Source organism: Enhydra lutris, unplaced genomic scaffold (genome assembly GCF_002288905.1).
Source record: "Enhydra lutris kenyoni isolate GAN:26980312 unplaced genomic scaffold, ASM228890v2 scaffoldscaffold4, whole genome shotgun sequence".
NCBI lineage: Eukaryota > Metazoa > Chordata > Mammalia > Carnivora > Mustelidae > Enhydra > Enhydra lutris.
In genome coordinates, this window is record NW_019154088.1 from 527,074 (window position 1) to 551,617 (window position 24,544).

Sequence of the window (24,544 nt, forward strand, 5' to 3'; positions counted from 1 at the left end):
TTGAGACTGACCTCCAATGAGCAGTAATGCACCTGGGGAGTGGATTCAGAAATTTGTGAAGGTTTTTTTTCCTCTCATAATTATTACAGTTATCCATAGACATTTAATGGGCAAGATTAATGTCTAGCCAAGATTGCTAGACATTCAGCAACTGTGCAGGGCCCTCCCAATGTAATAAGTGACCCTACATTACTGAAAACTTTGAATGATTTGCCAGTCACTCATGTAGTTGAAAACCCATTATAATTAAGATTTTATTTTATTTTAAATATAATCATAAGGCATTTTATATATGGTTTAATATATCCTGAGCTTTCCGGGAATGCTACTACTATAAATATTATGGGATGATCACATCTTGTTTTGTTTGAAAATTTGCCAGAAATTATTTGTCATTTTGGAAATCATGCCACATCAGTACCTCTATTTTGGTATTTGTCTTTTTTTTTTTTTTTTTAATAAGACAGCATTTTTTAAAAGGATCTTATTTATCGATTTCACAGAAATAAATTTATTTCACAGAAGAAGAGATATCACAAGTAGGCAGAGAGGTAGGCAGAGAGAGAGGGGGAAGCAGCCTCCCTGCTGAGCAGAGAGCCCCCTGCAGGTCTCAATCTCAGGCCCCTAAGATCATGACCTGAGCTGAAGGTAGATGCTTAACTCACTGAGCCACCCAGCCACCCTTATTTATGGTATTTGAATCACCATCCTAACATACCCATATCATGCTGTATTTGTAGCTGTTACAGTCAAGGTAATTCTACATAGAGCTGCATGTATCTGAGGATCACATTGTCTTTTCGAATGTTGTGCCCAAATATTTACATATATAAACGCACAGTATTTTATTTTTTAAAACATATTTTATTTATTCATTTGAGAGAGAGAGAGAGAGAGAGCGAGAGCACAAGTAGGGGGAGAGGCAGAGGCAGAGGGAGAAGCAGAATTCCTGTTGAGCTGGGAGCTGGACTGATGGATGTGGGCTCAATCCTGCACCTGGAGATCATAATCGGAGCCAAAGGCAGACACTTACCCATCTGAGCACACAGACGCCCCCACGTAGTGTTTTATAATAAATCATCTTCCTTCTATTCTTTTATATCTCTTTAGACATTTTATAAATTTTTAAATTATGTGTGTAGGTAAAATACATTATTTATACATTGTAGTTCATAATGTAGTTCATAATGTCTACAGAAATGTAGGCATAAAAATATCTATCTGTTATAAGAACGGAGTGTTGGGACTGATAAGGCAGGTAGTTAGGGAATCATCTAAGGAAAGAAACTGGAATCTGGCTCAATAATTTCAGAAGACAGGATGCCCCCAAGTCGGAGCTAAAGCTCAGGTGTTTACCTGAGAACCAAGAGTACCTCCCTAACGAAGCGGTTATTTTCCAGAAGACAGATAATCTGTCTACCCAAGCTAAACACATTTCTCCTGCTATTATCGGTTTGGCTCTGCTCTTTATGAAATGGCACTAGCATTACCATCCTAAAGGTCACTTGTCTCTTTCCAGAGCCTAGTCCTACCTTCTGGGAAAAGTTCTGCTTAGCTTTTCAGGATAGCTCCAAATAGATTCTTTGTAATCCACGGATCTCTTCCAGGTGGACGCTGGCACGCTCTCAGCTCACTCTGCCTTAATTACTCCATATCTACACCTGCTAACAGGCCACTGCATTTCCCCAGGTTACAGGCAATTAGACTTTCTCTCACCTTTTATTTCCACTGTCACCAAGTAACTTTAGGAGGAAGGGTCCACCTATTTTTGACACCAAGAGAAAAGGAGCCCAGATAGGAGGAGAACATGCCAAAATCCTTCCCCAGAAGCCGAGTTTGAGGACACAACAGGAGAAGGGAGGAGACCCGAGGGGGAGTGGGAGGGACGCGAGTGGGGCGGGGACTAAAGTCGGGTCCGGGAGAGGCTGCAGCGTCCTCTACGCATTCAGACCACCAGCCGGTGGCTCAGCTCCCCGTGGCCCTGTGCTCGCGGCAGCCGCTGCACCCCGCCCGGGCCGCGTCCACGCCCGAGCGCTGTCCCCTCCCGGTTCCCCGCTTGCTCCTCCTCCGGCTTCCACTCTTCCTACTGGCGGAGCCGAGAGTCCTGCCCGGCTTCCTGCTGCCGAGAACGGACACGCTCCCCGTCAGCCAGCGTCCGCCAGCCCCGTGGGTTGCGGGGACGGTCCGGGTGCAGGTAGAAGCCGGCCGGGGCCTGGGATCCGGGGCGCTGAGCTCGGCAGTGGGGAGCCGGCGGGAAGGACCTAGCGCGGACGCTCCGGACCCTCGGGAGAGCCGGGAGGTCCTGGCGCCGGCAGGGAGCCTTTGGCCGCCACGTCCTCCAGCTGCTCGGGACGGGGTGTGGTTGTGAAAGGAAAAGTGGGGGAGCCGGCGGAGACTGTGGGGATGGGGTGGCAGGGGATGGATGCACATGGGAAGAGACCCAGTGAGAATGAGTCACTCAGCTCTAGAGAAGCTGCCATTACAGAGCAGTAGATGGTGTGACCGTCGCTTCTAATACCGGGGTGTGCCGACGCAGGAGAGTATCAGCCCTCTTATAAGCGGTACTAATGTGTTACCCCGGCAAGGTCTTCAAGATATACTAAGTAGAGAATAGTGTCTAAAGTGTGGTCCTCTTTGTGTACTGCAAAAAAAAAAGGGGGGGGGATAAACATGTATATGTATAGGAAGTGTCTGAAATTGTTCATACAGAACAGTTAGCCGTGGTTATCTCTATAGAATCGAACTGGAGATGGGATTTTTACTTTTCAGTTGTAGTCCAGCTGAGCCTGGGTGCAAAAATATTTAACTGTATTTTTCTGTTAACTTAGTTTTTATTGTAAGACTTTTTAATTTTTTTATTTAGTTTTTTTTAAAGAGTTTATTTATTTGTCAGAGGGTGGGGGGGGGGAAGCAGGAGGAGCAGCAGGCAGAGGGAGAAGCAGGCTCCTGGCTGAGAGAGGAGGCTGACTGCGGGAAGGACTGGATCCCAGAATGGTGGGATCATGACCTGAACCAACTGAGCCACCCAGACATCCCTATTTTAAGACTTTTTATTTTGTTTTGTTTTGATATATCTTGATTCAGTTCTGAGATTTCCCACTCCTCTTCCTTATATAGTGCAAAGATATGAAGGAAGTATACTAGGGCACAGAGGCCATCACTCTTGATGTAATTTGTTCACACTGATGTACTAGTGTAGTGTACTAGTGTCTGGTGAGATAGCATTGTCTTTTCTAGTTCTGGATTGTCCATCTAATTAAGTCTTCTTGGAAGTATTCTGCAGTCCTGTCCCTAAGCTCTTGTGCATTAAGTCAATCAAGTGATTGACTTAACAACATACTTATTCCTAAAATACTTAAATGTAAATAGGTGATAAGCACTTGTCCAATAAGTAAGTAAATACATTCCTCATGATAGAAATTTAAGCATTTTGTCAGGCAGAAGTTCTTAATTTGCACTTAATGGGGGATTTTAAGAGATCCATGAATGGACTCCCTGAAAGTTTGAGTGCAAAATGGTATATACTCATCTTTTTCTGTGAAAAAGCTACACAGCTTTCACCAGATTCTCTAAAAGCCTCTAAATCCCACTGACGAGGCATTTTAGAAATAATGGTGAACAAGGCAAAAAGGATCTCTGTCCTCAGGAACTTATAGTCTGGTGGGGGGAAAGACAAACAGGCAACTACAATGTAAGGAATGTGTTTTGTGATAGAGCAGGTTTGCTGTTGTGAGAACATACAGGCCCATATATTAGACTAGGGCTGGCTGTCAGCAAAGGCTCCTTGGAGGAACTGACTATTAAACTGAGGCCTGCAGAATGGCAGGAAAGTAGAATTTGGACTGGTAAAGGAGGAGCTGGGAAAGGAAGTGCTCCTGGTAAAAGGAAGAGTATTTTAGGCGTCTGCTTGTGTAAAGATCCAAAGTCAAAAGATACCTTGGCAATTCACAAACTTAAAAGAGTTTGATTGCAGCTTAGATAGGAGTAGCACTAAGAGATGAGGCTGGGAGAGGATCAAAAGCCAGGTTATGTGTGTGATGCTGGCCATGCAGATGTAAATCAGACAGAGGAGCTCCTTGACTCTCAGGGAGTTTTATTTTAGTAAGGAGAAACAGGGAACAAGTAGGCAAGTAAGCAAACAAAATAATTTTTATCATGGTAAAATAAACAAAGCAATATAAATGGTGGCTGTGGTATATACTGAGGAACTCCTTTAGACAGATCTACATACTGTGTGAGAGGAGGGTTTCAACAAAGATGGTGGCAGGAAGAATGGAGAGAATTGGATAGATTTGAGAGACATTGAGGGAGTAGAACCAATAGGATTTGATAATTAACTGGATGATAATAACATATATAATAACAATAGCTTCCATTTATTGAACACTTACTAATTACCAGGCACCGTTCTAAATGCTTAGTACATTTTTACTTATTCTTATAATAGTTCTATGAGGTAGGCATTTATCTCAGTTTTGTAGATGAGGAAACTGAGGCACAGAGAGTTCAAGTAACCAACCCAAGTAGATTCAGGGTCCCATCAGGATTCAAACTCAAGTCTACTTCACTCCATATCTCTATAAGCAGAGGTGGGGAAGGAGATGGAATAGAGTTGAGGAAGAGTGGGAGAAAGATGATACATTTGGGTCTGGAGTTTTGGGTACCTTTGAGTCATCCAAGTGGAGATGTTCAATAGGCAAATGGATAAATGAATACGAAGCTCAGATGAGATCTAGGTCAAGGAATAATTTTGTGCATTTCCAGCATAGAAATGTTATTTGGAGCCTATCCTGGGAAAGTATGTAAGATTAGAATAGAATTCTAAGGGGTTTCAACATTCAAGTGATGGTGGGGAAAGAGCTTCATGAAGAGAAGGAAAGAGATGTAAGAGGAAAATCAAGACAGTGGCACCAAGACAGCCAAAGAGAAAAGAGGGTTTCAGTGAGAGAGTGAGCCACAGTGTCATATTCTGCTTGAGAGATGAGGCAAGATAAGGGCCAAGATGTGCCTGTTCTCATTGTAACAAGAATTACATTGGTTAACCAAGGGGACAGCCTTGGGGGAATAGGAGGGACAAAATGCCATTTAGTTGGTTGAACAGTGAGTAGGAGGCAAGGAAGTTGAGGCTGTTGAATATAGACATCTTGATCAAAATATTTGTTTTGGGCACCTGGATGGCTCAGTGGGTTAAGCCTCTGCCTTCAGCTCAGGTCATGATCTCAGGGTCCTGGGATGGAGCCCCGCATCAGGCTCTCTGCTCAGGGAGGAGCCTGCTTCCCCCCTCCTCTCTCTGCTTGCTTCTCTACCTACTTGTGATTTCTATCAAATAAATAAATAAAATCTTTAAAAAAAAATTTGTTTCTCTAGAGCTTAGAGCCTAGAGTCCAGATTACAAATGTGATCCCTTAGTTGGGATTGCACTAATAGCCCTAGGGGCCTCCTTTACCCCTTTGTGAGGAGACATGTCCCTTTCATCTCCAGCACTTTTTTTTTTTAATTATTTCTCTGCTCTTCAGCGTCTGCCTTATCTTTTCCCTATTTCTCTCATTTAGAATGCTCCCTGCATTCTCTCTGTATAATATTTTCAGAATATATCCTTAGAATGAACCCATTGTTTGAAAAGAAATATTGGTTGTTCCCTGCTTGCAGGTCACTGGGATTGCCAGGAGGACTATGGGAAAGACATACTCCGAGGGCAAACACTCCAATGCAGCCAGGAGCTCATCACCTTTCTTTCTCTCCTTCTAGGCATATACTGGTTGGGGTCCAGCTATGGAGAAACTCCACGGGCATGCGTCTGCCCACCTGGACATTCTCTCCTTAGAAAACCGGTGCCTGGCCACACTTCCTGACCTGAAGATCATGGAGAAACCACGTGGGCATGTATCTGCCCACCCAGACATTCTCTCCTTAGAAAACCGGTGCCTGGCCACACTTCCTGACCTGAAGACTGTGGAGAAACTACATGGGCATGTTTCTCTCCACCCAGACATCCTCTCGTTGGAGAATCGGTGCCTGGCCACGCTCCCTGTTCTAAAAAGTTCTGTGTCTACCAGCCCCTTGCTCCACTGTCTCCAGAGAGCTCACGTGGTGCAAGCTGATGTGCGTAGCCTGAACATCAGCAACTTCTCACTCTCTGAGCCTCCTACCTGGAGGGCCCAGTGCCTCTCTGAGGGGTTAGCCTGTCTGAGCTGCCCCACGGCCTTGAAATCTCTCTCTGCCACAGAGAAAGCTCCTGAAACAGCTTTGGTAATAGCTCCAGGCACTTGTCCTGACTCCATGCATGTCTGTTGGATGCTTTTGTCCCTAGCCTTGGTGCCTCAGTTTCCCCTCTGCTGCTCTGTGTCTGTGTACCTTCTGTCCTCAGAGCCTCTTCCTGAGGTCCCCTTGACCCTCGGGCTGTCGTCTTCAGCATCACTACTTTTATCGCATATCAAGTTCAGATATTCTGGACAATAGAGCTGGCCTTAGAAAGCCTCTGCTCAGGAGGACGGGCAGTGTGCTATTGGAGTAGCAGCCAAGCAAGTGCTTCTAAGGTCTTATGTCCAGCAGGGAAACCATCTGCCATACCATGGCCCACTTCCCTATATGTATACATGTAAACATGTGTCCACTTGTACATATCTATACACACACATTTAGCATACAGGGCAGAATTAGTAGACAAACACACATTTCTTCTGTATGGACTTGGGTATCAGACTGAGGCAGAGGCTATACTGTCTCTGCCAACAACAAGCCATACAACCTTGGCCAAGACTTAACCTGTTGAAGCTTTGATTTCTTTCCCTTTTAAATGTGGTCAGTGAAAATCTATCTTAGAGGGTCATTGTCAGGATTACTATTGCCATCTTACATTTATTTGGGGCTTTGCAATTTGCAAAGAGCCATATATACATTACCCCATTTACTCTTCTAATGGCCCCATCAAATAGGTTGTAGGGCGTGAAGAAGGCGAGACTCAGAAGTTAAGCAGCTCATGGTTGCTGGGGGATTGATCTGGGACTTGGCCTTTTTTTTCTGAATCCAGAATATCTTAATAGTATCATAGGAGGTGTGTGTGAGGGGCCTTGGACTCTTCGGCTGTGGCATCAATAAGGAAATGAAAGCAGGGGAAGATCTCAGAGCATCTGAGCAAAGGCTCAGAAGGTTGAATTGGGAAAGGTGGTGTGTGTGACAGTGAGGGGTCACTCTGTCAGCCAAGAGAGATGGATGCCCTTGTTTGAGGGGGGAGGGAGAAGGAGTTTTGGTTCTGGAAGATAGATGTAGACTACTCCTGTGCCTGGGATCTGCCTTCAGATCTTCTGTGTTTGAGAGATCTATCTTCGGATCTGTCTATGTGATTATCAACTGCCACTATCCCCAGGGCTCTTGTTCCTCGTCAGAAGAGAAAATGCCAGAAGAGAAGGAATGGGTAGAGGTTCAGATGCCTGTTTATAATCTAAGCTTGGGAGAGGAAGAGAAGGTGGAGGAGCCTGTCCTGAAGCTCACCACTGAGGGCTCTGAATCTCATCCTGGGCCCACTGACCAGGCCCTTAAGGACAAGAAGGTAAAAGTTCCAATGTTGGGGAGAGATTGATGATGGTGGAGGGAATTGTGTGAGGTTGTGTGGGAGGGGTGGTGACCAAGGGCCAAACCAGTTCCCCTCCACAGATGGGAGGGCAAGGATGGGGTATCACCCAGCTCTTATTTCTCATTCCCTAATCACCTTTTCTAACCTCTCAGTTGGACAGACATCTTTCTGAATGTGGGGGTCATTTCTCTCTGTTCTTGATTTTGTAAATCGGCCTGAGTGGGTGCTTGAGTTGGTCCTCATGACCTCTTTCATCCTTTCTCCCCTCTCTTTCTCGATTCTCAGATGGTTCTCATAAGCCTGCTGTGCTCCACTCTGACATCAGAGGTAAACATAAAAGCTGCAGCTGACATGACTTCGGGTACTCTGTTTGAAGTCTGTAGTGAACTTGCACCTTTGGAGCCTGAATTCATCCTTAAGGTACTGTGGTGTGAAGGAGGGGGTGGATGGGAACTGGAAGCTGGGAGGCAGGAACTGTGGCTATGGTGTGGAAGGGGAATGGTGGCGGGCTTGGTGGGAAGGGAGTAGGATCTCTGGGTGAGTCTGAGGGCTAGTTCCTGAGGTTCTTTGAGGAGCGGGGGGAAGATGAGATTGGAAAAGAGTATTTGTTTAGTAACTACACAGGCTAAGTACACAAAACTAGGCCTTGAAGATCATTTCAACAGATGTAATGAAACTTGGATCTGGCTTTTAAGGAGCTTATAATATTGTTAGGGAAGCAGAACATTCCCAAGTATTACATAAATGCAAATGGAGTAGTAGGCAGTGAATGTTTCAGAAGAAGAGAAACAGGGGAGGAGGGATGTTTTCTATAACCAGGTTGAGCAGGGACTGACTGGGGGACAGGGAGGCGGTGGGGGTGGCCTGAAAATTACCCTGGGTAATTTTCAATGGCCCTTGATGGTGGGAAGCCCTTTAAGTACCTGGTTGACTTGGAAGGTGATCAGTAGACTCAGAAGAAGCCATGCTGCAAAGGTGGATAAGGGCTAGAGTATGGAGGATGTAGCCTTCCAAGCCAGCAGGCTTGGGCTTTCTGTTTTATAGACACTGTGAAGTGTTCAGGAAAGGTTTTATGCAGGTGGATTAAGTAAGTGAGTTTGTTTGGGGCATGATGCTTTGGGACAAGTGGCTGAGATGCCAGCTCTCCCCACCCTGTGCCTCAGGCAGCTCTGTACGCCAGGCAGCAGCTGAACATCCGGACTGTGGCCAACAAAGTGTTGGCCATTGCTGCCTTCTTGCCCGTCTGCCGCCCCCACCTGCGACGCTATTTCTGTGCCATTGTCCAGCTGCCTTCTGATTGGATCCAGGTAGCCGAGTTCTACCAGGTATGTTCCCCGAGCTTTGGCTCTCACTGGTTCCCTCTCCCTTGCTTATCACATCCCTGCGGAAAATTCTCATCTAGTTCCACCTCCCCTCAGTTGTCCTCAGCTTTGCTTCCCAGATGGGACAGCTTCTCCCTGGATCGTGCTGGGTTGCCCAATAGAGAAAATATGACTGAGAAGAGCTGGACCACAGTGGGAGAAAAATTGGTCTTATTCTGGACCTCGTGTTTACGATGCAGGAGATGAGAATCAGAGAAGTCTGCCGACTGGCCCAGGACTGTAGAAGTGATCACTGTAGAGCTGGGGCTGGAAACCATCTTCTTCTGTGCCCTCATTTATCCCTGTGGTCTTGCCTTGTTGTAGAGGGTTGATCTGTGTCTCACTCCTGAGGGTCTTTCCTCTCTTGCTGACAGAACCTGGCTGGAGGAGAGGAGGACAAGCTGGTGCCCCTGCCTGCCTGCCTGCGTGCTGCTATGACTGACAAATTTGCCCAGTTTGATGAGTACCAGCTGGCTAAGTACAACCCTCGGAAGCACCGGGCCAAGAGTCGCCCCTGCCCGCCTCCCCGTCCCCCAGTTAGTCCCTGCTGAATCTGGTCATTCACAGCCCAGGCCCCTTCTCTCTGAAAAGGGGGGTGGGCAGGAGGTTGAAGGAACCTGCTGACCCTGGGGATCCCACACTAAGCATCTGACATGTTCCTACCATATAAAAGGAGTCAGAGAAAGGCAGAGGGAGGAGCTGAGTAGAGCTCAGGGGGCAGACAGGGCAGGGCTGTCTTGGCTGGCTTCCTTTTTGGCAGAGATGGACCTTTGGAACCATTGGAATGGATCTCTCCAAGGATGGGTTCCATTTCCCATTTTGAAATTGCTTCTCCTATCCCTACAGAAGACAGGGCGCCCATTTTCTGAGACACAAAAATACTGGCCGAGGTACCTGAGGCCTCTTAAAGATGAACAGAAGAAGGTGAGTGCCTTGTTCTGAGGTTCTACATGTGCATGTAAAACCTTTTCTCAGCTAATATTTAGAAATGGAATTCTGTTTGGTTTAGAAATACTCAAGATGGGGTAGGCATATTCCAATTTCCAACTTCCTGGGGAGTTCTCAGTTGTGATTGTAGGGTCAGGTTTGAGAGCACTGGGAAAGGCTCCTTTTATTTCCCATGTTGCTTCCTTTACTATTTACGGACTGGTGGCACGTACAGCTGGGTAAGTGAGTTAACAGTGTATGAAATATGGGCACATGGGTGGCTCAGTTGGTTAAGCATCTGACTCTTGATTTTGACTCAGTTGATGATATCGGGGTCATGGGATTGAGCCCTGCACATTGGGCTCCTCACACATCAGGGAATCTTCTTGAGGTTCTCTCTCTCCACCCCCCACCATTCTCTCTCAAAGAAAGAAAGAAAGAAAGTATGAAACTTATAAAGTATATACTTTATAAAGTATAAAACTTCTGGAGGAAGTTTTAAAACCAAACCAAGCCTTTTTGCATTAATGACAAATAAAGCACTGCACTTCGTGGTTAAAAGCATAGAATCAGGAATTAGACCTGGGTTTGAATCCCACCCCCTGACCAGTAACACTCGCTGGCTATGCAAACTTGGCCAAATGACTTACCCTGTCTTACCTCAGTTTCCTCAGATATAGAATGGGGATAATAGCAGTGCCTTATTGAGTACTTCATTGGGTTCTTGCGAGGATAAAATCAGTCACTGATTTTAAAGTATTTCTTTTTTTTAAGATTTTATTTATTTTGGGGGTGCCTGGGTGGCTTAGTGGGTTGAGCCTCTGCCTTTGGCTTGGGTCATGGTCTCAGGGTCCTGAAATTGAGCCCCACATCGGGTTCTCTGCTCAGCAGGGAGCCTGCTTCCTTCTCTCTCTCTCTCTGCTTGCCTCTCGGGCTACTTGTGATCTCTCTCTGTCAAATAAATGAATAAAATCTTTAAAAAAAGGATTTTATTTATTTTGTGTGTGTGTGAGAGAGAGGTATTGAGAGAGAGAGAGACAGAGACAGAGACAGAGACAGAGAGAGTACAAGTTGGGGGCAGGAAGAGCTGCTGAGCAGGGAGCCTGATATGGGACTTAATCCTAGGACCCTGGGATCATGACTTGAGTCACCCAGGCACCCTGAATTTAAAGTATTTCTCACAATATCTGGCACTGAGTAAGTGTTAGCTATCACCAACATCATCATCATTAAAATAGATTATTGGGAAAAAATTATGGTGATTATTACAAGAGAAAACATTCTCAGTCAACTGATCTTTTCTCTTCATTCTAATAATATATCCCAAACTTAGCTCTTTTATTGTAAAAGACACCATAGAAAGGCAACTTTGTTCCGTTTTTCTACTCCTTGTGGCTTGCATTTGCTGATGCCTCCATTTACCTCCTCCTCTAAGTCTCAGTGATTTAAATAAAAGTTGCTTTTTCCTTTCTCTCCCTCTAAGAAAGAGATGTTCTCTGTTCATTCCATCCCCATCTTGTTTTTCACAAGCCAGTTATCCCGTGTTAACTATTGATAGTTCAATCTTGCATACATGAAACACAGTGACCCCAAAGAGCTACTATGGTATGCTCACTGCAGAAGTTCTTGTTGCTGGTGACTTTTTTTTTTAATTTTTTTTTTTTAAGATTTTATTTATTTATTTGACAGAGAGGGAGAGATCACAAGTAGGCAGAGAGAGAGAGGAGGAAGCAGGCTCCCTGCTGAGCAGAGAGCCCGATGCGGGGCCCCATCCCAGGACTCTGGGATCATGACCTGAGCGGAAGGTAGAGGCTTAACCCACTGAGCCACCCAGGCGCCCCTTGCTGGTGACTTTTGCTGCCGATTCCTACTCTTTGCCCAGATCTATACTGGGGGAAGAAATTACCTCGTAGGTATAGGATGTCTGCAGTTCTGATTTTTGAAGCAAGTGACATGGCCATAGATTAAATGACTTCTGTGGGACTTGGGGGATATTTCCACAGTTTGAGGAGACCTACAGTGCAGTACCAGAGAAAAAGAAGCAGCCGAGGTTCACTCTGAAGAAGTTAGTACAGCGACTGCACATCCGGGAGCCGGCTCAGCACATCCAAGCCCTACTGGGCTACAGGTGAGAAGACACACCCTGAAAATACCATCCACCTGGGTGACCCTGTGGCTTTTCATCCTCCATGGCCCTGTGCCTATTGTTCTGACCCCAGCCACGTTAGTGGCAAGCACAACTGACTAGCTTTGACTGACTTTCTCTCTTCTGGGTTATTTTCAGCTGGCTTTGAAATGATAAGATTTTCCTCTTTTTCCTCTTCTGTTCCAGATATCCTTCCAGCCTACAAATGTTTTCTCGAAGTCGCCTCCCTGGGCCATGGGATTCTAGCAGAGCTGGGAAGCGGATGAAGCTCCCTCAGCCAGAAACCTGGGAGCGGGAGCTGAGCCTGTGGGGGAACAAAGCTTCTGTCTGGGAGGAGCTGATTGGTAGAGTAACCTTGACCGTACAGTCCCATCCTCTTCCCCATTCACACCTCTACGTTTTGGACCCTGAGTTAACTTCTGTGGCATGACACAGTTATTCTCTTGCCTGGGGGTTGCATTACTGAAAGTGATTGGGTTTGTGAGTTTTGCCATCGACCATGCCCAAGCGGACCAGTGGTGCCTGCTTTGAGTGGCACTGACTTCATAGGGAGGTCGTTATTCCAGATGTGGTTAGGTGATGCACAAGCCTTGATCAACACAGGACAAAGTGGTACCTTCTCTCTGATTTCACTTAGGTCATACTGGGTAAGTCATCTAATCAAGGTAGGATTGGCATATGGAGTATTGGAATCTCCTTAGGAACACATATTTAGGACTTTGAGGTAATTTGCCCATACTGATAAAGAGAAAAAAAATTAAATCAGAAGGACCAAGTTATTTCAGTCTTCTGTTTGTCTCTTTTTGTTGCTGTTGTTAGTTTATTTTTAACTCTACAAGGCTCTTTCTAGTCTGTCTTTTCTTAAGTTCTCTTTCATCTTTGAAAATTTCAAGTTAGTATCTTTCTGTTGAAAAACATCTTGCTGTAGAATTTGTGACTGAGTTTTGGAGACTTCATATTTTGGGGCTTCAGAAGCCCGTCTTTTTTTTTTTTTTAATCTATTTCTCTGCGAACTGCCATGTGCAGATTGTGCCCAGGGCAGCCCAAATTCTCAGCTGCTTATCTGTCATGGTTCTCACTGTGTGGTTGTCGCTGGGGGTATAGACATGAGAATCACATGGGAATTAAAACACATGCATGCACACACACATGCCTGACAACCTCTTCCCCAATATTTGGCACTGTGGGTGGAACAGGAGAAAGTTGCCTGGATGGCAGCCAGGATGTGTAGCTGATTCTGGTATGTCATCTCTACTTCCTCCCTCTGCCCTTAAAAATTAAAACTGTGACATTTGTCTAGGCTCAGTCTAATGCGCATAGTCTAATCCTCTAGACTCCAGAGTTTTTTGATCCTATATTGCAAAAAAACTTTTGTTTGACGTCATAATATATGTATATATAATTTAAACAATTTTATATATGTACTAATGAATTATGTACTTGAGAGAATACGTAAAATATAATTATATAAATATAGATCTGAAAATGTGTATAAAAATATAAATATACTGTAAAATATAAGACAAAATGTAATTAGATATACAGACCCCTCCACCTGGGTGGCTCAGTGGGTTAGGCCTCTACCTTTGGCTTAGGTCATGAACTCAGGGTCCTGGGATGGAGCCCTGTTGGGCTCCCTGCTCAGCAGGGAGCCTGCTTCTCCCAACCCCCTGCCTGCCTCTCTGCCTACTTGTGATTTCTCTCTCCGTCAAATAAATAAATAAAATCTTTAAAAAAAGATATACAGACCCCTCTTGGGAGACCACAGAGCTCATTAATAACTCAGTAATAGTTTTTTTTCTTAAGATTTTATTTATTTATGTGACAGAGAAAGAGAGAGCGCAAGCATGGGGAGCAGCAGGCAGAGGGAGAGAGAGAAGCAGGCTCCCCATAGAGCAGGGGAAACCCCATATGGGACTCCATCCCAGGATTCTGGGATCATGACCCGAGCCAAAGGCAGTCGCTTAACTGACTGAGCCACCCAGGCGCCCTCATTAGCAGTTTTTTTGAATGAGATCAGTGAACTTCTCAGTCTGAAGGATAAAGGTTCAATTTATTTTCTAGTATCATAAATACGATATTGGACTTAATTTCTTATTTAAATGATCTAGAAAACCTCTCATACATAGCAACAGTTGAGAACAATTTATGAGCTGACAAAGGATGCAGTTGTTTATGAGTTGTCCCCCCCCATTTGCATGGTGTGCACAACCTAATTCTTCTGTACAGTTTGTGAACAGAATTATGACTCAAGAACCACAGGACTTCCAGAAGGCTGGAAGCTTCTAACTGTAATTCAAATGAGACTTACATCACCTTAAAAAAAGACACCACCACTCTTTTGACAGAAGCTGCTGCTAGTGCCTGCGGGCGTGGCTGGGGGCTGACAGGCCATGTCTTGAAGGTGGTCCGAAAGCACCTCTCGGGGTACCCAGGAAAAATAGCACACCTCCAACTTATGGTTTCCCTTGTCTAAAAGAAAGAAAGGATTTTCCCAATATTTACCAAACAGATTGCACCCCTGTGGTCACTTGGTCTGTGTGTTGTATGGTACAGGGCACATATGAGAGTTCAGGTTTGTGGAGGAAGAATAGGGGTTCTCTAGTACAGGGGCATCAACAGAGCCCCTCACTCTCTTTTGGTTTCTGCATAATGACTTACCAAACTTATCCTTGAATTGTAAGTGGATTTAGAATTATTATTCAGTCTTAACCAAACTAACCATCTGAAGTAGACATAAGCCTTAAAGACGTTATTTTTAAGAAACTATGACTTGAAGATGACACTAATATCACAGAACAAATGGACAATATGAAAGTAATAGGGGTGAAATTCTGCTTTAGTGCAAGTCTTCTTCACCTCTATTTCAATGAAAAATAATGACTATTTAATCAGATCTCACAAGAAGTTTGCCAGAAAACTTAAAAATTTCCAGGAAGATTATTTGAAATATGAATTTATATACATTATTATTAAAGGTAAACCTTATTTTAAGTTATGTTGTGCCTGGAAATACTAACCCGATGATTATACTACATGTATACAATTTATAAATAAATAAACTTACACTAGAAAATTTCATGTTTCACCACCTAAAATGTTTGGAAATCTTTACTCTAGATTAGAGAATATATTTTGCTGGTTGAGCCCAGTTGTGTGGCTGGACCAGCAGACAAAGCAACAATAGGAGTTGTTTATTCAAACAGCCGTCTTGTAAACAATATTATATAAATCTTGCTCCACACTTTAGGCCAATCCTGTTTTCATCTTTCTATATGTCTAAAACATTTTGAGTAGGGTAGATTGTATGTTAGTACCTCACTCTCTCCGTTCTGCATTTTCTTTGTGGCCTCTGAACATCTTGCTCTGGTCTCTGACCTCCCTCACTCATCTTTTGTCTGCTTTCCTTACCCTGTGCCTGACCTTCCACAGACAATGGGAAGCTTCCCTTCATGGCCATGCTTCGGAATCTGTGCAATCTGCTGCGGGTTGGAATCAGTGCCCGCCACCACGAGCTTGTACTCCAGAGACTCCAGCATGAGGTATGTGGGGGGGGCAGGGGGACTAGAGGTGGGTGCAGTGATGCTGTTGCTTCTTCCTCATGGCTATGGAAGGTCCTGGCCACGAGCTATTTTATGTGGGCTATAAATAGGTATGGAGATACGGATAGGCTGGCAGAGACAGATCTGTGGGATACACCCCAGTTCAAGTATAAGAACTTTCCTTGGATCACTGATTTACCAAGAAGAGGCACTTTTATGATGTAACTGACTTCAGAGGGAGTCTGATATAAAAGAAATCAGCCTCCTTCCTTTACTTCCTCTTTTTTCTTTTTTTCTTTTTTTAAAGATTTTATTTGTCAGAGAGAGAAAGAGAGAGGGAAAACAAGCAGGGGCAGCGGCAGGCAAAGGGAGAAGCAGGCTCCTCATTGAGCAAGGAGCCTGATGCAGGACATGATCCTGGGTACCTGGGATCATGACCTGAGCCAAAGGCAGACGCTCACCTGACTGAGCCTCTCAGCCATCCCTCCCTTCTTTCCTTCTTCTCATAGTCTACGTGACAGCTTTCTTTTTCTTTTATTCTTCTCCACTTTTCTCTGTATCTCTTCTGTAATATCCATTTTATCCTTCCCCATTTTCCCACAAATCTAAGAGAGTGGTTATCTAGTATTCCTGGTCCCTGAGGACCCTGATTAACCCCACCCCCATTCTCCCTGATATGTTGCTCGTGACCCCTCCCTTGCTTTCCAGAATTCGGTGATCCACAGTCGGCAGTTCCCATTCAGATTCCTTAATGCCCATGATTCCATCAATAACCTTGAGGCTCGACTCAAAAGTCAAGGTATTATCTATCTTCCAAATCCTGTTTGTCTCTTGAGTCTGAGAGTAGGTGAATTAGGAGCACTGATATGTTTCAGCCTCTTGCCTTCCGGTCTCAGGATGTGGGGTGGGCAGAGTTCAGACACTTGCCTGCCCGAGGGTCAGGACTTAGGGCAGGTATTGGTGGGAGGACAATAGGAGAGAACAGACTGACTGACATTGACTCACTTACTTACCTGTTTGCCACACAGCATTGCCACTCCCTTACAATACAAAACTGGTGTGTTCAATAATGACTAGAAATGCAAAAAAGAGCAAGAATTGGATGACCTATCGGAGGTATCCTTACAACCCAAGTCGCCAGAAACTTCGGACAACAATGATGATACCCGTGATATATGAGCAGCTCAAGTGGGAAAAGCTGAAAATACAAAAGGCCAGGTGTGTGTGTGTGTGTGTGTGTGTGTGTGTGCGCACGTGCGTGCCTGCTATGCTATCTGGGAGCAAAGGGTGGGCAACAAGAAGTACCATTACAGGGCTCGGGAGTCATCTGGGAACCCCAACTTTTATTCTGCGAAGATATGTTTGCCCCAGTGGCTCAGACTTGCCTGGTTCCAGCTGTCTTTGCATGGCAAACCTTGCCTTTAATGTTGTCCTATGGAGAAATCATGAGAAAAAAAACTATGTTGAGGCCTCCAGTTTATTATCTGGGATTGTTTTATTGGTTTCTGGGGGGCTCTGTGAATCCGTGCAGCATTCTCCTTTCTCTTAGTGTATGCTAGTGTCCTCTGCTCCTGTTCTGTTTGTTTCTTTTTCTTCTCCATGATATCTGTTTTCTCTCTCTCTCATCCTGTCTTTATTTATTTATTTGTTTGTTAGTTTATACATATAAAGATAATAACCACCGAGCAGGCTCAAAGTCAGACATAAAACCTGTTCTGTAAGGTTGTTGAAGTCCCGGCACTCTGCCCTTTAGATGCTTCAACAGGATCTTCATTCAAGACAAATGCAGGGCTCATCTAACCTACTAGGGAATGTGTGGCTGAAGCCAGGGCTACTTAAAAGTCAAGTCTGGAGTCCAGTCCAAACAGCAAACATTCGCTGGCCAACTCAGTAGCCACGAGCCACACGCAGTTAGTTGGAATTGAGATGTGCCAGATTTTGAGGATAGTATGAAAAAGGATGTAAAATATCTCCTCTGTAACTTTTGTATTAATTTCATGTTAAAATGAACATGGTTTAATATGTTAACTCAAATGTCATATTGGGTGAATATCTCCTGTTTATTTTTACTTTCTTCCTACAGCTACTAAAAATTTTTAGTTACATGTGTAATTTTAATTTTGTTTCATTAACTGTAACTTAATTCTATTGAATAGCACTGGTAGAGAATACTGAATTTTCTAGTTTAAAAACATTATTATAGGGGTGCCCGGGTGGCTCAGTGGGTTAAGCCTCTGCCTTCAGCTCAGGTCTTCATCCCAGGGCACTGGGATCGAGGGCCCAGCCCCCATCGCATTGGGCTCTCTCTGCTCAGCAGGGGGCCTACTTCCCCCTCTCTCTGCCTCTGCCTGCCACTCGCCTACTTGTGATCTCTTTCTGGTCAAATAAATAAATAAAATGTTAAAAAATTATTATAAAAAAAGTTTTAAACATGCACACAAGTAATGAGAATATTATAATGGACTCTCATAAAACTGTTAACCACATTCTGTGATTATCTAGATTTTCCCATAGTTCTTTTAGTGGTCCCTTTCTTCTTTTTTCTGGGAAGGTGTTTTTACGAACAAATGCCATATAATATAATTTTATTTCATCCTTTCCTATTTCCACATGTATCTTTTAATACATTTTATTATGTAGTTAGAATGTCATTAATATACCTAATAATTATAATAATTCCTTGGTATTATCTTTTATTATCTAGTCCATATTCAAATTTCCCAATCATCTCAAAATTATAATTTCACAATTTTACTCAAATCAAAATCCAAACAAGACATACGCATTACATTTAACTATTAAGTCTCTTATATATCTTTTGATATTTTCATTGTCTTCAGGCCTTTGACTTACTTTAGAAACTGGCTTCAGGGACCCTGCAGTGTGTCCCACTTTCTGGATTTGTCAACCTCCTCATGGTGTCTTCTAACTTGTTTCTCTATTTCATGTGCTGAGGGTATTAACTCTAAAGGCTTACATAGATTAAGATTCACTTTTTTTTCCTTGCGAGACTATTTCATAGGGGATTCTTTGTATCCTGTAAATGAGACCACCTTTTTTTTTTTTTTTTTTACTTTTTTTTTTTTTTAAACCTTGTAATAAGATACAAGATTAGGGGACACCAAAGCTCTGGTGGTCCTACTCGTAGTGATGCTAAGACTGACCCATGCCTTTGAGTGGTTATAGCCTGATCTCTTCTCTGTAAGTTGATGGTTCATGCCTTGGTGATCTTTGCCTGAACCCATTGTTTCATTAGCTGCTCTAGAGTGGGAGTTTTCTATCACTCCCCATATTTATTAGCTGGAACTCTAAAAAGAACCTCTCCTATCAACTTAAACTATTCAGTTACCCTGAAGTAGAGATTCTACTAGAAAGGTGGGATGAATGGATGAATGTTTTCTTCTTTCCTCTTTAACTGCTGGTTTTCAAAATATGAGTTCGTATTTGTTCTTTAAAATACAATTAGAAGTATGTAGCAGTTAAACCTTGCCTCATGAAGTAGGTACGGATTTATGTGGGAAGTGTGGCAAATGATTTCAGAGAGTGGGTCTACAGATGACGCTCCTCTTCTGCCATGAGAATGGTCAGTAGAGGCCCTTGGAATGGGAATGGGGAAGTTCTGCCCCAGTCTCCCCTACTGGCAGTGGAGGCGAACTGTGGTGGGGGCGGGAACACTCAGTGCTAGAGTGCCAAGTTCTCATCTTCCCATCTGCCTCAAAATGGCAAGTAGAGAAGCCCCTGAGCCCTTCTGTTGGTGTCTTTTCTGCTGGCAGACGGGGGAAGTATGATGGTGAGATGCTGGCTCGGTACCGGCAGGCCCTGGAGACAGCCGTGAACATCTCTGTGAAGCACAACCTGCCCCTGCTGCCTGGCCGCACCATCTTGGTCTATCTGACAGACATGGGGACGGAGGAGCTCTGTCGGAAGAGCAACTTGCAAGGGGTAAAAAAAAAAAAAGAGAGAAAAGAAAAAGAAAAAAATTAAAAGGTTGGGGGTTAGAAAGGGGGCTGGGGATCCTGAGAGATATCCTGTTCCCAGACATGGTTTTCCCAAGGAAGTACTCAGACCTGAAATAAATAGCATGCATTTGCATCTCAGTATTGGACCCTGGTTCCTGGGGACAGTTCCTAGAATGTTGTCTAACGCCTGTTCCTGCATTATAATACTTCTGTTTTTCATATTTGGCTGGTACTTAATTCTCTCTAAATTTCTGTCACCAAAGTATGTCTCATTTTCATTTCCCTACATCCCAGTTTTGAATTTGGGCATGAATCCTGGTCCTTCTCCACCTTTCTCCCTGACCAGCTCTTCTTGAGAGCTGCTGAAACTGTCCCTTCCTAACTGGGGATTTTGTCCCTTTTCCCCAACCAATGGAGTGTTTGACCTCCAGGGCTGGATGGGTAAAGGTAGGTTTCTAAATAAGGGTGCTGGGGAATCTGGCTGGCTTGGCTGGCTTAGTTGGTAGAGTGTACAACTCTGGATCTTAATGGTGGTGAGTTTGAGCCCCATGTTAGATATGGAACTTACATAAAAAATGTGGGGGTGGGGGGAGGCCGTATCTCACTGTGATGTTTGTCCAAGCAGCTCCCCATAAGCTATGTGCTGCTGCTGATTGGGATGATGATTGCACGGGCGGAGCAGGTGGATCTTTTATTCTGTGGAGGAGGCACTATGAAGACTGCTGTGCTTAAAGCAGAAGAAGGTATCCTGAAGACTGCCAGCATGCTCCAGGCTCAGGTCCAGGTCAGACACCCACCCCCACCAAGCAAAAATGCATGAATGGACACTGTCCTGGACATGGCCTGATAAATCAGGAAAGGCTTGGATATAGATAGTTCTGAAGATTTCCCAAGCAGAAAATGGTGTTTGTTGCTTACTGATGATCTCCCATGCCACACGGAACATAAGACTCTTTTCTTCAGGATTTGGATGAAGAGGGTGACTCGTCCTTGCAGACTTTTGGGAAGTACCTGCTGTCCCTGGCTGCCCAAAGAGTCCCTGTGAGTACTTCCCAGTCCCTGAGAAGCCCTCCCTGTCCTTCACTTTTCCCTCCGCAACCGATGTCTCTAATTTCTCAAAGATCATCTTTCAAACTAAGTATGGTACCCACATCCACTCCCAGCTGGCTGTAGCACCGTATCCAGTGGTGTGTTGGTGAATGCTTAACACCCAGCTCTCTGGAAAAAATTAGTCTTAGTTAATAGCATTTGCTAATTTCTATGGTGTAAATATTCCTATCACAGCTGATTTCAAGCTACCGACATGATAATCGGTGAGCAGAGTTGGGAAGTGATGCCCAGTAGTACAGCACTACATGGTATTTCTACAGTATAGATACAGTAGATGTAAATAAGACCAAGAGTAGATAATGGCAACATGTAGTAAAAGAATTAGGAAGTGATGAATTTTGAGTATTTGTTGCCTTCATTTTTAATATAATTTATTTAAGTTTATACAATTTAATGTTTAGTAGTGGCCATGTTTAACAACGGGCTCACAAAATTAAAATTATTTTAATATTTTGAAAAAAGATTTTAATTATTCATTATTCATCTGAGAGAGAGAGAGAGAGAGCACAAGCCAAATGGAGAGGCAGAGGGAGAAGGAGAAGCAGACTCCCTGCTGAGCAGGGAGCCTGATGCCGGGATCCATCCCAGGACCCTAGATATCATGACCTGATCCGAAGGCAGACAGTTAATGATCTGAGCCACCCAAGCACCCCTCTAAAAATTTATTGATCAGTTCTTGTGAGCCTGAATTAGCCAGCTCCAGCAGCCCTCCTCCCTTACCCCACTTCCTCCTTACTCCGAGTCAGATTGTAGTGGCTTCCCCCAACCTCAGTGTTCTCTGGAAAAGCAATTTCCATTCCCTTCAGAGCTGTCCTAATCCCCTAATCCCCAGAGATCTTTTCTTTAGATATCCTGAGTTTATTAGCATTTCTTCTGTCCTTCTGCCTCCTGATCCCAGCTCTTTCCTTTTCATCTTACAGGTGGACAGGGTCATCCTCTTTGGCAACACTATGTGTAACAGACTGGTAAATGAGGCCAAACAGCTTTTCTGGCAGCATGTGAATTCCAAGTGCCTCTTTGTTTCTGTCCCCCTACAAAGGACATGTAATATGTAAGGATGCTCAAACTTCTTGTCCAGTGCCAAAAGATAGGTTTCCAGATTTCCTCTTTACCCCTACTGTAGTTTGGGACCCTCCTACTCACCAGGCACGTCCCCATCTCTGCCTAAGTACTAGAGCTTTCTCTGAAGTCTTCAGCCTAGCTCCATGCCCCAGCCTAGCACATAACCCTATTCAAAGTGCAGAGCTGGGGTATCCATCCTAGAGAGCAGTGACTCTGTGCTCCTGGCACTGTTTCTGATGGCTAGTGGCTGCTTCTTCCTTTGCCAGATTACCAGATTCGAATCCTAACAGCGTGACACTCTCAGGCTACACTGATGGGATACTGAAGTGAGTACTGAATGGGCACTGAAGGGGTTGGGGGTTTTGTTAGAACATCTTTCCAAAATTACCTGGCTTCTACTCCCTTTACTTCTTTATTTAAGCAATATAGAAGCTTATTGCTCTTCTGCAGCCATCCTGGTATAGCAGCAACAGTGTTAGAGGGGCTCAGTCATCCTTTATTGCTCCATCATCCTCAAATATTCTGCTTTCACCTCATGGCTCAAGACAGCTGCTCCAGCTCCAGCCCTCATCTTTGTGTTACATCTAGGAGGCAGAAGGATAAAGGATGGGCAAGGTTGTACTGTTTGCTTTTAAGGGAACAACTCAAGAGTTGGTCATATTATTTCTATTCATTGTTTGTGGCCTCTGTTCATTCTTGATCCAGAGGAAATCTCATGCTAAGTTTATTTATAGAATCCAGATTTACAGAAATCTTTTTACTTTGTCTTTCTTTCCATGTTCTCTCACTTACTTGTTTTCTCCCCAACATTTTCCTTTATATGCCTCCACTGGCATCAACTGCTATTAGGAAGACTCATGCCCATTCCTCCTTTTCCAGGGAGCTTTTATAGCTGATACAGAGCTGATGAAGTTCTGGGATGGCCTTAATCTTTAACCTTAAATCTTCACCTTTACCAGCCTAATTGCTCCTGGCCCAGAGAAAGCCCATGATAAGCATGCATACTAGGAGGGGCTAGAGCTGTGTTTCTTCTCTCTTCCTTTATCTGGGTGGTTCTGCATCCTGGTTATTTTAAGTCTACATTAACTGCTTATGGTTGTCTTCTTAAGGAGCTCCGGTTAACTAGGTGACCTTCCCTAGCTGTATCTTTGTCCCCTGCTCCCTTGGAAGATCTGATTCTGCCTCTGGTATTCACTCTTATTTATTTGGTCACATTTATGACAGGTTCATTGCAGAGCGTGGGGCCTCCCATCTTCTAGAACATGTGGGCCAAATGGACAAAATATTCAAGATTCCACCACCGCCAGGAAAGACAGGGGACCTATCTCTCCAGCCACTGGAAGAGAACACTCTACGCCCCTTGGCTCCGATTTCCCAGCCTCGGTTGGTCTATGTTTCTATGCCTTTGTGAATTGGGAGAGGCAGTGGGCAGGTGGCTGCATTTCTGGCTGTTGAGATGCTCCTGTTCTACTCACTGAGGTATGCTTCCTCTTTCCCAGGTAGGGATTCCTCTGCCAGAGGAAGTTGTCACATTGTGAGCCAACTCTTCTCTCTACTGGGGAAGGGGGTCAGAGGGTGAGGCAGGCTCAGGCAGAGGGCTCAGGAGAAGAGGCTCTGGCTTTCTCATCACAGCTTGGCCAAATAGTAGCTTGAATCTTGGGCTAGTTGTTTTTCTTCATTTCTTGAAACTTTAGCTTTTTGATTAGTAAAAGGGAGATAATGATTGTGCTTTTAACCGTGTTGTCACGAGCGCACGGTAGGCGAATAGTAAGTGTCTAATGATCAGCTGACCAAGGAGGGTGTGTGAGAAATGGCAAGTAGGGTTTACGTTCCAGGGCTCTGAGGCCTACTGCACACCCCACCCCCTCTGCCGCTGCTGTCCATCAGACCTTGTGCCAGCTTGTGCACGAGGGTGAGCCTAGCTAGACTGAGCCTAGGCCTCTGCTTACCCCCAGATGGTGCAGCATCCGGCTTTTCATTTCCTCCACTTTCCGGGACATGCATGGAGAGCGGGACCTGCTGCTACGATCCGTACTGCCAGCTCTGCAAGCCCGAGCAGCACCCCACCACATCAGCCTTCATGCCATCGACCTGCGCTGGGGCATCACTGAGGAGGAGACCCGTAGGAACAGGTGAGGGGGCCACAGGGAAGGGGAGCCAGGTCAGGGGTGAGGGGCTTGTGTGGTAGAGCTGACGTGGGTAGGGTGGAGGCTGCAAGGAGGGCTGAGGGCTTAGGGCAGGGGGAGCTCTTTGGATGCTAATAAGAGCAGCTTGCCTTGGCTTTGAGCCATGGCCCTGTCTTCCTATTTGTATCTGTATTCCCTGATCTGGTGCCTCCATAACCATGTCTGCAGACAACTGGAAGTGTGTCTGGGAGAGGTGGAGAATTCACAGCTATTTGTGGGGATTCTGGGCTCTCGCTATGGCTACGTTCCTCCCAACTACAACCTCCCTGACCATCCTCACTTCCGCTGGGTAAGGCAGACAGCGGGGCTGGAGCAGGGTCTGGGGAGGAAATGGAGTTTGGGCAGGGGTGGAGAGAAACCCCAGTGTGTCAGGAACCTTGGGACTATGGCCAGGCAGCTCCTTGACAGTTGAAGTGAATCCCAGGCAGAAGACTGCGCAAGTGGCCAAGTCCTACATGAGGGGATTCCTTTGAGAAGTATCTTTCAGTTGACCAAGGGACGCGAGAGGTAAGAGAGGAGGTCTGTTTAGGTTTTGCTATCAGAGCTGGGTTCTGATGTCCCTTCTGTCATTTACAGACTATGTGACTTTGTGGGACATGGCTTATCCTAATCCAACCTCCACTTCCCCATATATTAAAGAGGACTAGTGGTGTCTATACTGCAGAGTTACTATGAGAA

At 44.8% G+C, this 24,544-nt stretch overlaps 1 protein-coding gene across 1 annotated transcript in view; it reads left to right on the forward strand.

Annotated features, from left to right (window-relative positions):
* Window positions 1–5,772: 5,772 nt before the first annotated feature.
* Window positions 5,773–24,544, forward strand: part of LOC111159850 (telomerase associated protein 1) — a 34,619-nt gene continuing 15,847 nt past the window's right edge. The window contains exons 1-19 of the mRNA XM_022522505.1: window positions 5,773–6,249; window positions 7,367–7,549; window positions 7,859–7,993; window positions 8,737–8,898; window positions 9,309–9,470; window positions 9,781–9,858; window positions 11,865–11,989; window positions 12,194–12,351; window positions 15,440–15,549; window positions 16,258–16,348; window positions 16,578–16,767; window positions 19,323–19,491; window positions 20,134–20,292; window positions 20,472–20,549; window positions 21,539–21,669; window positions 21,947–22,006; window positions 22,905–23,063; window positions 23,636–23,812; window positions 24,035–24,155. Of these exons, the coding sequence (XP_022378213.1) occupies window positions 5,773–6,249; window positions 7,367–7,549; window positions 7,859–7,993; window positions 8,737–8,898; window positions 9,309–9,470; window positions 9,781–9,858; window positions 11,865–11,989; window positions 12,194–12,351; window positions 15,440–15,549; window positions 16,258–16,348; window positions 16,578–16,767; window positions 19,323–19,491; window positions 20,134–20,292; window positions 20,472–20,549; window positions 21,539–21,669; window positions 21,947–22,006; window positions 22,905–23,063; window positions 23,636–23,812; window positions 24,035–24,155 (2,925 nt within the window). The remainder of the gene's footprint in view (window positions 6,250–7,366; window positions 7,550–7,858; window positions 7,994–8,736; window positions 8,899–9,308; window positions 9,471–9,780; window positions 9,859–11,864; window positions 11,990–12,193; window positions 12,352–15,439; window positions 15,550–16,257; window positions 16,349–16,577; window positions 16,768–19,322; window positions 19,492–20,133; window positions 20,293–20,471; window positions 20,550–21,538; window positions 21,670–21,946; window positions 22,007–22,904; window positions 23,064–23,635; window positions 23,813–24,034; window positions 24,156–24,544) is intronic.